This window comes from Sinocyclocheilus anshuiensis, unplaced genomic scaffold, assembly GCF_001515605.1.
Source record: "Sinocyclocheilus anshuiensis isolate Anshui unplaced genomic scaffold, SAMN03320099.WGS_v1.1 scaffold866, whole genome shotgun sequence".
In the NCBI taxonomy this organism is placed as follows: domain Eukaryota; kingdom Metazoa; phylum Chordata; class Actinopteri; order Cypriniformes; family Cyprinidae; genus Sinocyclocheilus; species Sinocyclocheilus anshuiensis.
Genome location: NW_015540899.1, coordinates 41,238 through 54,347, shown reverse-complemented (window position 1 = coordinate 54,347; position 13,110 = coordinate 41,238). Strand labels below are relative to the sequence as shown.

The window sequence follows — 13,110 nt, the reverse complement described above, 5'->3', positions numbered from 1 at the left end:
TATGTGCTAGCTCAGTGATTGCTCCCCTGCTTAGGGTTTTAAGTAGCGGTCTCTTGAGCCCTTACCTAGACAGTGTGGTCTCCCCTCTTTGGGTTATATTTAGACAGCCCACTCTTTGTGATCTGGGTAGTTTCAGTCGGCCCCCCTTCCTGTAGCCCTTCCTAGGTACATAGCTAATCTGAGGATATCTATGTGCTAGCTCAGTGACTGCTCCCCTTCTTAGGGTCTTTATGTAGCGGTATGGTCTGGGCAGCTCTGCAGGAAGGCTATCTAGGCTAGCTGTGTATTGTCTACCGTGGGACTGACACGGATTGGGGTACTCCTTAGTATAACTATCTGAGGGTGGTTATATTCCAGCCATTGTTATTGCAGGACGGGCTTACTTGAATACAGCTATCTGAGGTTAGCTGTGTTCTACTGCAGTTGCGGTGAGCCCTCTCCTGGAGTGGTCTGCTTTCATGGAGCCTAAACTTTAGCTGTGGGCACGATTCACTTGCATAAGTGTTTTTGTATTTTAAGCCATTATTTTAAGAACGGATTGGAGCACTATATTATTGTTTTATGTAAAGATGCTTTGTCAATTGTAGGGCTCGCTAACTTGCTCAAGGACTCCTCTCTGTGCCAATCACAACAGGCTTGGCCAGCTGACCAATCAGAGCAGGCCTTAGATGCATTTTAAGTAGCGGTCTTTTGAGCCCTTATCTAGACAGTGTTGTTTCCCCTCTTTGGGTCTTAAGTAGACAACACACTCTTTGTGGCCTGTGTAGTTTTCAGCCAGTCCCCCTTCTGGTAGCCCTTCCTAGGTACATAGCTATCTGAGGATATCGATATGCCAGCTCTAGTTATATGGAAACGAAAGTTGTTAACATTCAACCCATTCTTTATCATCAGTAGTATTATTTGTGATTTGAATTTTGTGAAGGGGAGTTTCTCTTTTGCTCTGTTAAGCCGCGGTCTTCGGATGCTTTCACTTTCGAATTTGCAATCTTGTTGCCCTTCTGGTAGCCCTTCCTAGGTACATAGCTATCTGAGGATATCGATATGCCAGCTCAGTGATTGCTCCCTTAGATAGACAGGGGAGATAGACAGTGCTATCTCCCCTGCTAGGGTATTAAGTAGATAGCCCACTCTCTGTGGTCTGGGCAGCTCTGTAGGAAGGCCATCTCGGCTGTGTTACAAAACGTTTATTAACAAAAACGAATAAGACGAGGCATGGCATACACCACATGCTGTATTATATACCGACTAATAAATTACAGAACGTTTAGCAAACACTGAGGAATCAAATAAATAAATAAAAGCAGAGATACGTTTTTCAAAAATGAAGACAAAAAGAAAAGTAAAACTAACGGTGACAGTGCTTGCATGTTTTTTTCCCCCCACAAGAATGCCAGCATGTTCACCTTCTCTGGTTTAAGAAGCAGTCTTTTACTTGACTTTCGCTTGAAAACCATCCATCGTTTCCTCTATGTGCGTCATTTTTGCTGCTCGTGCTGACGCGGCGAGTATACTCTCTAAGCGCTGTTTCGTTATGCTTTCAGTTTCGTTTGCCGTTTGATGTTTCTCATATGCAACAGAAACTGAAGCGCTTATGAGTTGACCAACACGGTGGTCACACCAGTTCGACCGCACACAAAATTTAGTCGCACAGGCAGAAAAAATTATCGCAGTCTGGAGCCCTGCATAAGTTCATAAGTGCAGCGCTGCTTTGTTTACAGTGGAAACCAAGAAAACGCTTTAAGCGCCACCTGCTGGCAGCCAGTCCCCCTTCTGGTAGCCCTTCCTAGGTACATAGCTATCTGAGGATATCGATATGCCAGCTCAGTGATTGCTCCCTTAGATAGACAGGGGAGATAGACAGTGCTATCTCCCCTGCTAGGGTATTAAGTAGATAGCCCACTCTCTGTGGTCTGGGCAGCTCTGTAGGAAGGCTATCTCGGCTATGTTATTCTGGTCCACAAGCCTTCATAAGACCTTAAGGACATAGCTATCTGAGGATAGCTGTGTTCTAGCTCAGCAGCTACTCTTTTTACCTGCGATTTATGTAGCGATCTCTGAGCTGCTCTAGAGGCTTTCTAGTTAGCCTCTTCAGTGGTCTTGTGTATCCAGGCTAGTTCTGCTCACATAGCATAGCTATCTGAGGATAGCTGTGCTCCTAACTTGGGTGGGATGTTCCCCTTGATCTATTCGGGTTCTCCCGTTTCTGCCAAGTTGCGTGAACGGCCCGTGGCGTCAGTGGCATGGCCCCTTTCTGTATGTCCCTTCCTTGGTGCTCTCCCACCAGGTGGACAGGCATGTGCCTCGGCACGGCGTAGTTGGATTTTGTTCCCCATTGTGCCCCCTGGGGTGTGCAGCGTTGAGTTCCCTAGAAGGGGAATGTCTCGGGTTATGCATGTAACCATGGTTCGCCGAGAGGGAACGAGACGCTGCGGCCCCTTGCCATGCCTTCGGCCTGCCTATCTACGTCTCCTTCAGACAGCTAAAGTGGATGACGTATTCAGCAGGTACCCTTTTATACTTCCAGGCACCCTGCCTGTGACGTCATGGGCCATGTGGGCCAATAGACTGGCATTGTTTTACACGTGCTTCAGACACCAGTCATGCAGGCTGCATTCCCCATTGTGCCCCCTAGGGGGCGCAGCATCTCATTCCCTCTCGGGGAACCATGGTTACATGCGTAACCCGAGACGTTTCTGATGCTCATGAAAACGTTTTCTGAAAAGTCTGTGTATTTGACAAATATTGCATTTTATTCACTTCATCTGTGATAGAGTATGCAAACACCACGAGAGCGTCACTACCGGGAGCAGAAAGTGTCCGACTTGACGTCTCCGCTTTCAATTCCGCCCCCGACTGTAAGTGGCTACTATTGCCGATCGGTCTGCGCAGAGCTGCATGAAGTCAAACACATATGAACAAAAGGACCACATGGCAGGATCACATGAAAGGGTCAGAGAAACACATGACAAGGCAGGAACCAAGACAAGAAAATAGAAAATAAAGGACAAGAAAACCTAAACAAGAAACAAAACCCCAAAACCAGTGTGACATACTAATGCATTAGAGCATGTAGCAAGATCAGGCATCGTTTAAGTGACACTGATCTGCAAGCAGTGACAGAATTAGAAACTAATGTAATTTGTGCACAAAAGTGTTATTAACTAAACAGTAGCACATAACAAACATATCACGTATACATACATAGGGAGAAAGGGGAGTAAAAGTGAATGAATGAAACCGTTATAGAAACCAGAGAAGGCAGCTATGGAAAATGGGTCAGTTAACCACCTGAGTGAACCATCAACGCCTTTGTATCAAATGGGTTTTCAACTAGTTAAATGTACGATACTTGCATTGCCTTGGCCGTGGCACGAGTGTCCGGATGCGTTCTCGGATGAAAGTCTTGATGGTTTGATGGTTCGATGGAGTTCAATTTGATGGTGCAATCAAATTATTCCGGGTTGAAGAATGACAACCTCCAAAGATGTTATTCTGACTCGGGAGAGTGGTGGTCGGGAGAGTTCTCTTCCACGTGAAAAGTTGGAACATGACTTGTTGCAACTTTGAGCAGCGTTGCAGTCAGACTGGATGTCAGAGAGGCAAGAGAGCAGTAACAGCGCAGCAGAAGAAGATAGAAGAGAGAGCAAAGGTCACAGAGTAGTGAGGCCTTTTAACTTCTAGCAAGGTCACACCTCCAGGGGGCCAGTGACCCAATGGTAACTTAAAGAGATAGTTCACCCAAAAAGGAAAATTACCCTATGGTTTACTCACCCTCAAGGCATCCTAGGTGTATATGACTTTCTTCTTTCAGACGAATACAATCAGCGTTATATAAAAAAAAATCTCCTGGCTCTTCCAAGCTTTCAGACGAATACAATCGTCTTTCTTGACTTTCTTCTTTCAGACGAATACAATCAGCGTTATATTAAAAAAAATATATATATATAAAAATATATGACTGCAGACAGGTGTAAGCCAAGGAAGGATTCTGGGACATGGAGTCCAGAGCTGGCGACTGGTGACAGAGACTCCCTGACACACGTTTACACTTGTCTTTTCGATGTGTATGTGAACAACATCCGGATACAGATCGCATGTTAATGTCAAGTGTAAACGCAGCCTTTGAGCATGGTATTTTGTATGTGTAAGTGGATTTGTTGTTGATGCAAAAACTTTTAAAAATTCTTATAATACTAATATGTTGCATAGATATCAACATATAATATACACTATCATTTAGATCATCAAAATACAAATTTGCAGATACCAAAAATTGTATAGGTTAATGGTACATTAACTAATGGTTCTATTGTAAAGCATGCATAAAACAATATACAATATAAAAGAAAATGCACAAAACAGTAATAACACGTACTGGGGATATGCATGTTCATTAATATAAAGTTTTTTTTTTTTTTTTCAATTAATGGGAATAAGTCATTTTCTATGGGCAGTATGTGTCGTTTCAAAGTGAATTAAGCGAGAGGGAGACTCTCTCAACATTCCATTGGGTTGCAAAGTCTATCTGGTTACTGTGGGTCTGTTCTGTACTTTTGGGTTATTTGCATTCGGGGGAGGATTCCATAGACCCTAATGGTTGGCTTGTTGGGTGTGGGGTGTTGGATTATTTTGTTAGATATAACAAATAATAATGTGTCTGATTTGTCCAGCCATTACACGGCCAAGAGAGTAACTATAGGTTATATGCTTTCTCACTAAATAACTGCTAGTTCTGAGTGCTAGGTTGTGAAGGATACAGCAGAGTACCATAATCTGGCATTCTTATCACCACTGTAATTTAGGCATCTAACTCACTTTTTAAAATGCTGAATTTAGGCTAACTCCTGACCTAATCTGGTAAAACTGGATTGTGTGTGGTCCACTACGATGTGTTTTTTTTTTCCTTTTTTTTCTGTGCTGAACTTTTTAGGTAATTGTAATTTTTAATTCCAATGTATTTTAAGTAAACAAATCTCATGAAATAAAACAGACAATGCTGTGATGGACTGGCCATCCATCCAAGGTATTCCCTGCCTATGGCCCAAGATGCATCCCCACACGCTTCATAGGACAAGAGTTTTGGAGAATGGATGGATGGAAATTGTTCTCTGACAATAAGTGATACTTCATTTTTAATTTGAGGTAATTCATAATAACAAATTATTTTAATTGCCACTTGAAAGTTTCATGCAAAACTACCGGCACTGGATGGAAATTAACATAAATTAGACATCTCAGACAGATGGTGCTTCTATTCTGCTCGAGAGAAGGAAAGATGTCCCACCCGCTGGCTCACTGTGCCAAACACCCCCCACATTCATCTCTTCTAACTCTGGGTTCCAACCAACTCCTTCATTTCGATCTAGGTGGTAACAGCACATAATGATTCCTCAATTTAAACACTGCCATGTCAGAGTGATCCCTGTAGCTCAGAGAATGGCAAGTTTACTAACTCTCAACAGTGAGAACAGATTTTAGTACATGCAGTCTGCTGCATTCAAATTTGTCTGGAGGGACAATATGTATTCATAACTAAACATCAATAAACTGTGTGGATTGTAACTGGATTGTACTATTTACTGTGAACTGGGCAAACAACATCAACTTTGACTATGAAGAACAGTCAGAACCTACCTTTGCAACAGCACTAACAAGTGTTACTGTTTAATATGGCCTTATACATTCTAATACTGAAACATGCATTTTCTGCAAAGCTGCTCAGAAATGATGCATGATTTTCTTTTCCACACCTGTCAAACACCAGCCAATAGCCAAATAAGCATGCCTTGACACACACTGTTCAATACATGCACACACCACTCCTCTATAGACCTATAGTTGTATTATCTGTGCATTTTGATGCATTAACATAAATATTCAAATTCAACTGAAGATTAATTTATTTCTAGATATTAAACCCCCATTTGCAATAGTGTCTCATGCATTTAAACCCTGTTATTACTATAAAGTGTGATTTCCATTTCATTTGACCTGTTTAAAAGTGTAAATTCCAGAGTAAACAAACTTTTCAGTCACCGACCAAACACATTCAACCAAGACTCATATCCCAACATGGATCTGTCCAGCTCTCTAGCCTCCAGTACGATTTGTTTGCTATCTGAACCGTGAAAACCCAGGGAGAATAATTATCAGTTCACCCGACTGTAAACAGTCCTACTTACAACATTACTCATGAGCCAATGCAACACACAGAGATCTGGCTCAAATAAGAGATCTACTGGAGCGATGCCACAGAGATACATTTCCTCCTTCAATGTTTCTATCATTTACTCAGATGGGTTTAAGTATCTTTGGTGCACTGACTTGACGACTTTATTATCAAAGTGACATTTCCAACCATATCAGCCAATGCCATTTGGATGCCTACAATTAATCAGTCTAAAAGGACAATGCACTTGTGCTTAATTCAGTTCAGTTGAATTTGTTAGTTTTTCACAATGAATATTATATCAAAGAAGCTTTATGAACAATAGTGCCTTCCAACTCCCAGTAAGCCAAAAGCAACAATAGACAAGAAAAAATAAAATAAAAAAGTAGAAGAAGAACTAAGACTCAGGGGACTGACTGTAATTTTGAAAAGTAGTGTTTTGTTAGTGCAACTCATTTAGTGTAAATAAAACAAAAGAGTCATGCACAAAACTGATTATACAGTAAGCCTAGGTCAAAACAGACTTTCTGTAGAAAAAAAAAAATAGTAAGTTAAAAGTAAACTTATTATTTTTTGAGTTTAATGAACTTGTCAAAATTTACATCAACTGAAATTTTGTCAGATTTATTTGTGATTACGATCACATTCATAGATAAACAATAAAGCAATTAATCAAAACGTATTAATAATTTCAGATATGATGTATGATTGGAAATGAACCTGACCTCTGTGACCATGTCGAGTGCAAACACGAGGTAGCATACTCAATATTTGTGCAAACATGTGCAAATAATATACTTGCATAATAAAAGCAAAGTAAAATCTAAAGTTCTACTAATATCTCCTAATAGCTATAATATCTACTACTTAATGTATTTTAAAGAGATTATTAACTTAATAAAAAAAAAAACTGATTACCTCATTTTAAATTTGTTTGCATCTTATTAGGGTTTACAGTGCATTTGTATCTATCATATAATAATAATAATAATAATAATAATAATAATAATAATAATAATAGCTACTATAAATGCAACAAGTGTGGCAAAGCCAGATCACTTTTATCAAGAAAACATGTCACTCACGAACAGTGAAGAATAAGTCTTAACACTGATTTACAGTGGGTACGGAAAGTATTTAGCAAATGGCTGCAATATAACAAAGAGTGAACAATTTAAGGGGGTCTGAATACTTTCCGTACCCACTGTATACAAAATCACTATCAAACTGTTATATTATACTCTTGTACCTTCACTATTGTAAGAGAGATAACGAATGGGAGTGCAAGAGACATGATTATTGAAACAGAACTAAGTTCAATCATCTCCCTCATCCTCTTATCTTCTATCCTTTCCGTGTCAATTCTCAGCTGATCATGCAAATGGAAATGCATTTGTGCGTACCGGGAACCAAACATCTGAGCCTTTCACGGATCTCCAAGAGTATCTGCATGCTATACTGAACTTAGACAATAGGCAGAGAGCTTGTCAGTTGCAAAGGTCTTTTCTCGATGCTCCTCACAAAACGACCTCAACAGCAGGTAATTATGATGCTCCAGTGGAGAGCTAATGTAATGATCAACCTGATCCATTTCAGCTCTATTTTATCATCACACCTCCATAGGCACAGCTTCTAATTCCTATTATTATTCTTATCAAAGTTCTTCAAGGACAAAGAGGATAATTCCAACCCTGCTTTCACTCGGGTGACTTATAATTAAAGCATTATGTGTTTAAAGCTGCAGGTTTGCAAGCTGAGTTTGTCTGAGAATACATGGGAACATTAAAGTTGTGCAAAGACATTAATCCTAGATTCAAAAATAACATCCAGACAGAATTTTGAACACACTGGTGAACATTAAGATCTAATAATACTTTTCATAATATACTGCACAATACTAAAACATTCATTCACAGAGGAACTGCAATTCCTCTGTGAACAATTCCAGGAACAGAGAAAAACTCTCAAATACACCTAAAACAACTACAGCAGAATATCAGATTTCACGTCATGACTGACTCTGAATAAGCATTTGTTAACTGAATACATGAACAGTTTGGGTATGCAATAACTCTGCATCCTTACCTTCTGACGGATCTCCTCCTCCATCTTGACCGGTGAGCCCAGTTCAGCGACTTGTTTGACCCCTTCACTGGCATAACCTCCATACTCCCACAATATATAGTTCTTTGAATGGGAAGCTCCAATAAGGGCTGACCAGTGATTGGCTCTCCCTGTGAAGATACATAAGATCGAGTTTCTAAGAAGGATACATGATCAAATTACTTAAAGGGGTGATGATATGAGAAACCAAATTTTTCTTGATCTTCTGGCATATAAGAGGTCTTTGTACCATTAAAACTTCCTACAAGTTTCATAGCTTAAGATGTCCTCCCCATTATAAACAAAGCATTTATTTAATCAAGCTCCAAATACGGCTCTTTGTGGAACCTATGGGGCAAGGTGACGTCACCTAGCACCAGTCGTTTGCATATTTTGCGCCTCCAGAGCAAGACAAATACGCCTAATTTTGCATCATCGCATTGTTGTCATGCCCACAGGTGTTCAGCTGACGTGCAGCGAGTGGGTCTGAAGAAGTAGCTGTTTACAATATTGTGTGATGCCACGCAGATGTGCTGTTCCTGGCTGTGGAAAAACAACATGTTTGAATACACTGCCAAAGGATCCAGACGTCAGGGAAACATTTATTCAATTTTAGCGAACGTCCCAGTCATATGGGGTTAGATCTATGCCACAATTCTGCGCACAAAAGTGCATTTTGCACGCTCGCGATCTGAGTTTTGTGGAGAAAATGTTCGTCTCGCAAAGAAAAAAGTATTTTGAGCGCACTAAAATCAATTTTGCATTTAAAATATGTTTTTGAATGTGTGCAGACCTTCTCTTTTGCGCGTGTAACGTTTCACTAGCTTGCTCCCTTAATGCCCGCCCTCAGTGCTGGCTTGCTCAAAAAAATCCAGTGTTACAATATGCCATAATGCCTTGACAACCAATCACAAGATTCCTTCCGTTATTGATGACAGCGGAAGTGGGAAAATACAGTGCATGCATAATTATTATGCAAGTTACTATTCTGATTATATATTTTTTCCAAGCACATTTTACCAATTCCAAACAACATCAATCTTATAAGTACGATTAATCTTGTATTTAATCACTTATAACCAATATATAATTGTTCATTAAGGCTGGAAGTGAAAAACGGCATAATTATTAAGCAGGTTATCTTCTACAGATAAAATCTCGAGATGGACTAAAAATGAACTCCCAAAACTTACTTTCAGTCTGAGTTAAATCTCTTTTTTGGCTCATTTTATCTGTAAAAGAAAATCTGCTTAATAATTATGCACACCTGAATATAAGACATTTTTCACTTCCAGCCTTCATGAATAATTATATATCAAGTGTAAATGATTAAATACAAGATTAATAGTAGTTATTAAGATTGATGTTGTTTGGAATTGGTACAATGTGCTTAGAAAAAATATGATCAGTATATCAACTTGCATAATAATTATGCATGCACTGTATTTTTTCTCTTCTGCTGTCATCAATAACAGAAGGAATGTTGTGATTGGTTGTCAAGGCATTATGGCATATTCATTAATTAATAATAATAATTAATAATAAGGTCTGCACACATCCAACAACTTATTTTAAATGCAAAATTGATTTTCGTGCACTCAAAATATGTTTTATTTGCGAGACAAACATTTTCTCCACAAAACTCAGTTTGCGGCCTTCAAAACGCACTTTTGCAGAACTGTGGCAGAGATCTAATCCTATACAGTCACGTCAGTGTCAATTTACGCATGTGTTCACTACATTACGTTTTGAGCACAAATTGCAGCATGATGCTGGCTTTGCCAGAGCACTTTTGCTCAAATATCAGTCTGTGCAGACTATTCTGGACCCAACAACGACGCCACAAACTGTAAGTAATGTATTTCATATAAAAACTACGTTTTAAAACGTTAATTTCAGTTTAATTTATAATGAATAATCATTATCAACATCACTGACGTTAGCCAATCATAACAGTGGGTGGTTACACTGAACTCTTAAAGGGGAACCCCCCCCCCCACAAAAAACCGACTGTTTTGAGTCAGAGGATGAGAAAAAGGGTGGAAAAATGTAGATGAAAAAGTTTTTCATCCAAAAAACTATAGTAATATTATAATTGCCTAAGGGAACATAATAAAACAAACAAAAAAAAAACATGTCATGACCCCTTTAAACAATGACCTACTAAATAAACAATTGTCATGTGTTTTGTATCTGTGGTCACTGTCACGTCTTGCACTATAAATGTTTTTTTTTTTTTTTGAAAAAGAGGTGCTCTCAGTTGTACTGAATGTGCATGAGTAGTGTACTTCAAATCTTAAAAGTATATATATATATATATATATGTGTGTGTGTGTGTGTGTGTGTGTGTGTGTGTGTAAGACCATAATATGAATGAAATAAAAGGCCACTTAAGGATACCTAAAGAGAGTACACTTTCATCACATGGCGCACGTTTTAAGTTTGTACATAAAACCATAATCTGCACTCAACAAAAATAGTCTTCTTTTTTGCATTTTATTTTACATGAATCACCAGTAGAACAGAACACAAATGTTTAGTCTGAAAGTGTGTTAAACAATTCAATCCCTCCACCCACTTTTTAAATCATTAATTATATCTAAAAACACATATTCCATTTAAATGCTGGACAGTTTCCATTTGTATACAACACAAACCTTCAATTCCACCAATTTATTGTGTAATATACCCATGGCTAGAACATGAATTACATATGATCCCATATTTATCACAATTATACAATTAAACCGTTTAATAAATAGTTTAATAAATTAACAATCACCAGCATTTACTACCCAAATTACATTTCAAAATAGACAGTATAACAATGTAGGGGTATGTGATATGACCAAAATCTTATTTCACGGTATGATACATTTTATTTCACGATAACGATATGTACCTCGACATAGCTATTTTTATTTTATTTTTGTTATTACAATTTAAGAAAAAGCAAGCAAATTACAAGCACAACAGAACAAATAAATATGAAATAAACTTTTAATTTATTCAGCTACAGTAGGCTAGATTTATTTAACATGTAGTAAGACATATTACAGAAATTGAATAAAGTGTATAAATAAAACACTGCATAGTCTTCACTGTATCAATCAAACATGATTAACAATAATAATAACAGACAGCAGCAGGTAAATAAGGCTGCTGTCCCTTTAAGACCAATCGCACGAATCCAATATACTGAAACACATCCGTTTTTCACCCAACAGTTTTACATTTATTTAACATATAACCAACTGTGTTTCTTGAATACTCCACACGAAGGGCATTATGACATAACTGTGTGCGTATTTGACCATTCAAGTACAATAAAACATGAAAGAGATCTGTTTTCACGATCGCATGCTGCCAAGAGAGGGGCTTTCAATGAGCGTGCTACGGCTGTGTGTCAGGCTGAGTTCTTTTTCACTGCTTATTGCACTTAACTCTACCAAGTGCGTCCCACTTTTTGTTTTATCATTCATGCATGTTTCCTTATCACTCAAAAGGTGTATAACGTTTTAGCAGTACTATGTTACGCAAGATATATTTGCATACCGCGGAATACACGATATAGCAAAATCTCTAACGATAGACACTTTATTTTGTGGTAACGATATGTAGGCTACCGTCATACCTCCCAGCCCTATAACAATGGAAAGTACAATGATTCAAATCATTGATTTTCACACTGTAAATACTCCAGATACACTATACAAAAAAATATTTAAGATGGATTCGACAGAAAGATCACATTCCTCATTCATGCCATTTGGAGCCTTAAGTTTAGATCCAAAATGCTTCTTGTTTTAATAATTCTTTATTTATATTACCTCCTCTACGCGATCCGAAAACTTCCTCTACACCTATAGCCTACATTCCAGTTTTTTGATGTCATGTCCCAGCTCGTTGAAATGTCTAGCTACTGGAGAAGTTGTGTCTTATATTTGGATTAATCACATCCAAAATAAAAGTTTTTGCTTACATAACATACTGTATGCGTGTGTACTGTGTATATTTATTATGCAAATGTAAATATACACACATACAGCATATATTTTGAAAATATTTACAGCAATATTTTCAAGGACAAGTAATTATGAAGTTACAAATAAAGATGCACTTAATTCCTACTTAAGATGGTCATTCTTCAACTAACTGCATTTAATATACATTTAAACTATAATATTTAAATTTGTGTCAGAAAAAAAAAGTCTATAAGTATTCAATAATAAGAATTTTATTTAAAAGTATGCACTTTTTCACAAGGGGCTGCATTTAAAGACAACAGGGCTTTCTGAATCACAAAATCCTTCCAGTGTAGTGAAACATTCAGAAAGACCCACAATGCACCGTGAAAACGAGGAAGCATTGATGCTCACTAAATTCCCTTAACTGAAATTTGGAAGCATGATTTCAATCATATGAGCCAACTCAATATGCATTAGGATATATGACAGATGTTTTGGGAAAAAAAAAAAAAACATTATTTACTTATATTGCAGCACACATTGCTAGACAGGTCCTCACCAGTGCCCAAATTTGTGTACAGCTAGAGAGCTAATTGAGATGCATCCAATGTCCAGTTAAAATAATTTATCTTTGAAAAATGCATCTTGTGATCACCACATTATCCCATTCCATCTAGCATCCTGTTTCAACTTCTCCTAATGTAGCACCTGGATAGAATAATACATGCCAGTGCAAAGCAGTGTACAGTAATGTGAGTTTGAATTTAGCTTGCATCATTTCCCAATCTTGTTCCCTCCTATTCTCCTCTGTGTCTCTGTGTGTGTGTGTGTGTGTGTGTGTGTGTGTGTGTGTGTGTGTGTGTGTGTGTG

At 38.2% G+C, this 13,110-nt stretch overlaps 1 protein-coding gene across 1 annotated transcript in view; it reads right to left on the bottom strand.

Moving 5' to 3' along the window:
• The window catches only part of LOC107689035 (spondin-1-like), a 164,402-nt gene that overhangs the window by 142,136 nt on the left and 9,156 nt on the right, over positions 1 to 13,110 (bottom strand). Inside the window, exon 3 of the mRNA XM_016486904.1 lies at positions 8,255 to 8,403. Coding sequence (XP_016342390.1) covers positions 8,255 to 8,403 — 149 coding nt within the window. The remainder of the gene's footprint in view (positions 1 to 8,254; positions 8,404 to 13,110) is intronic.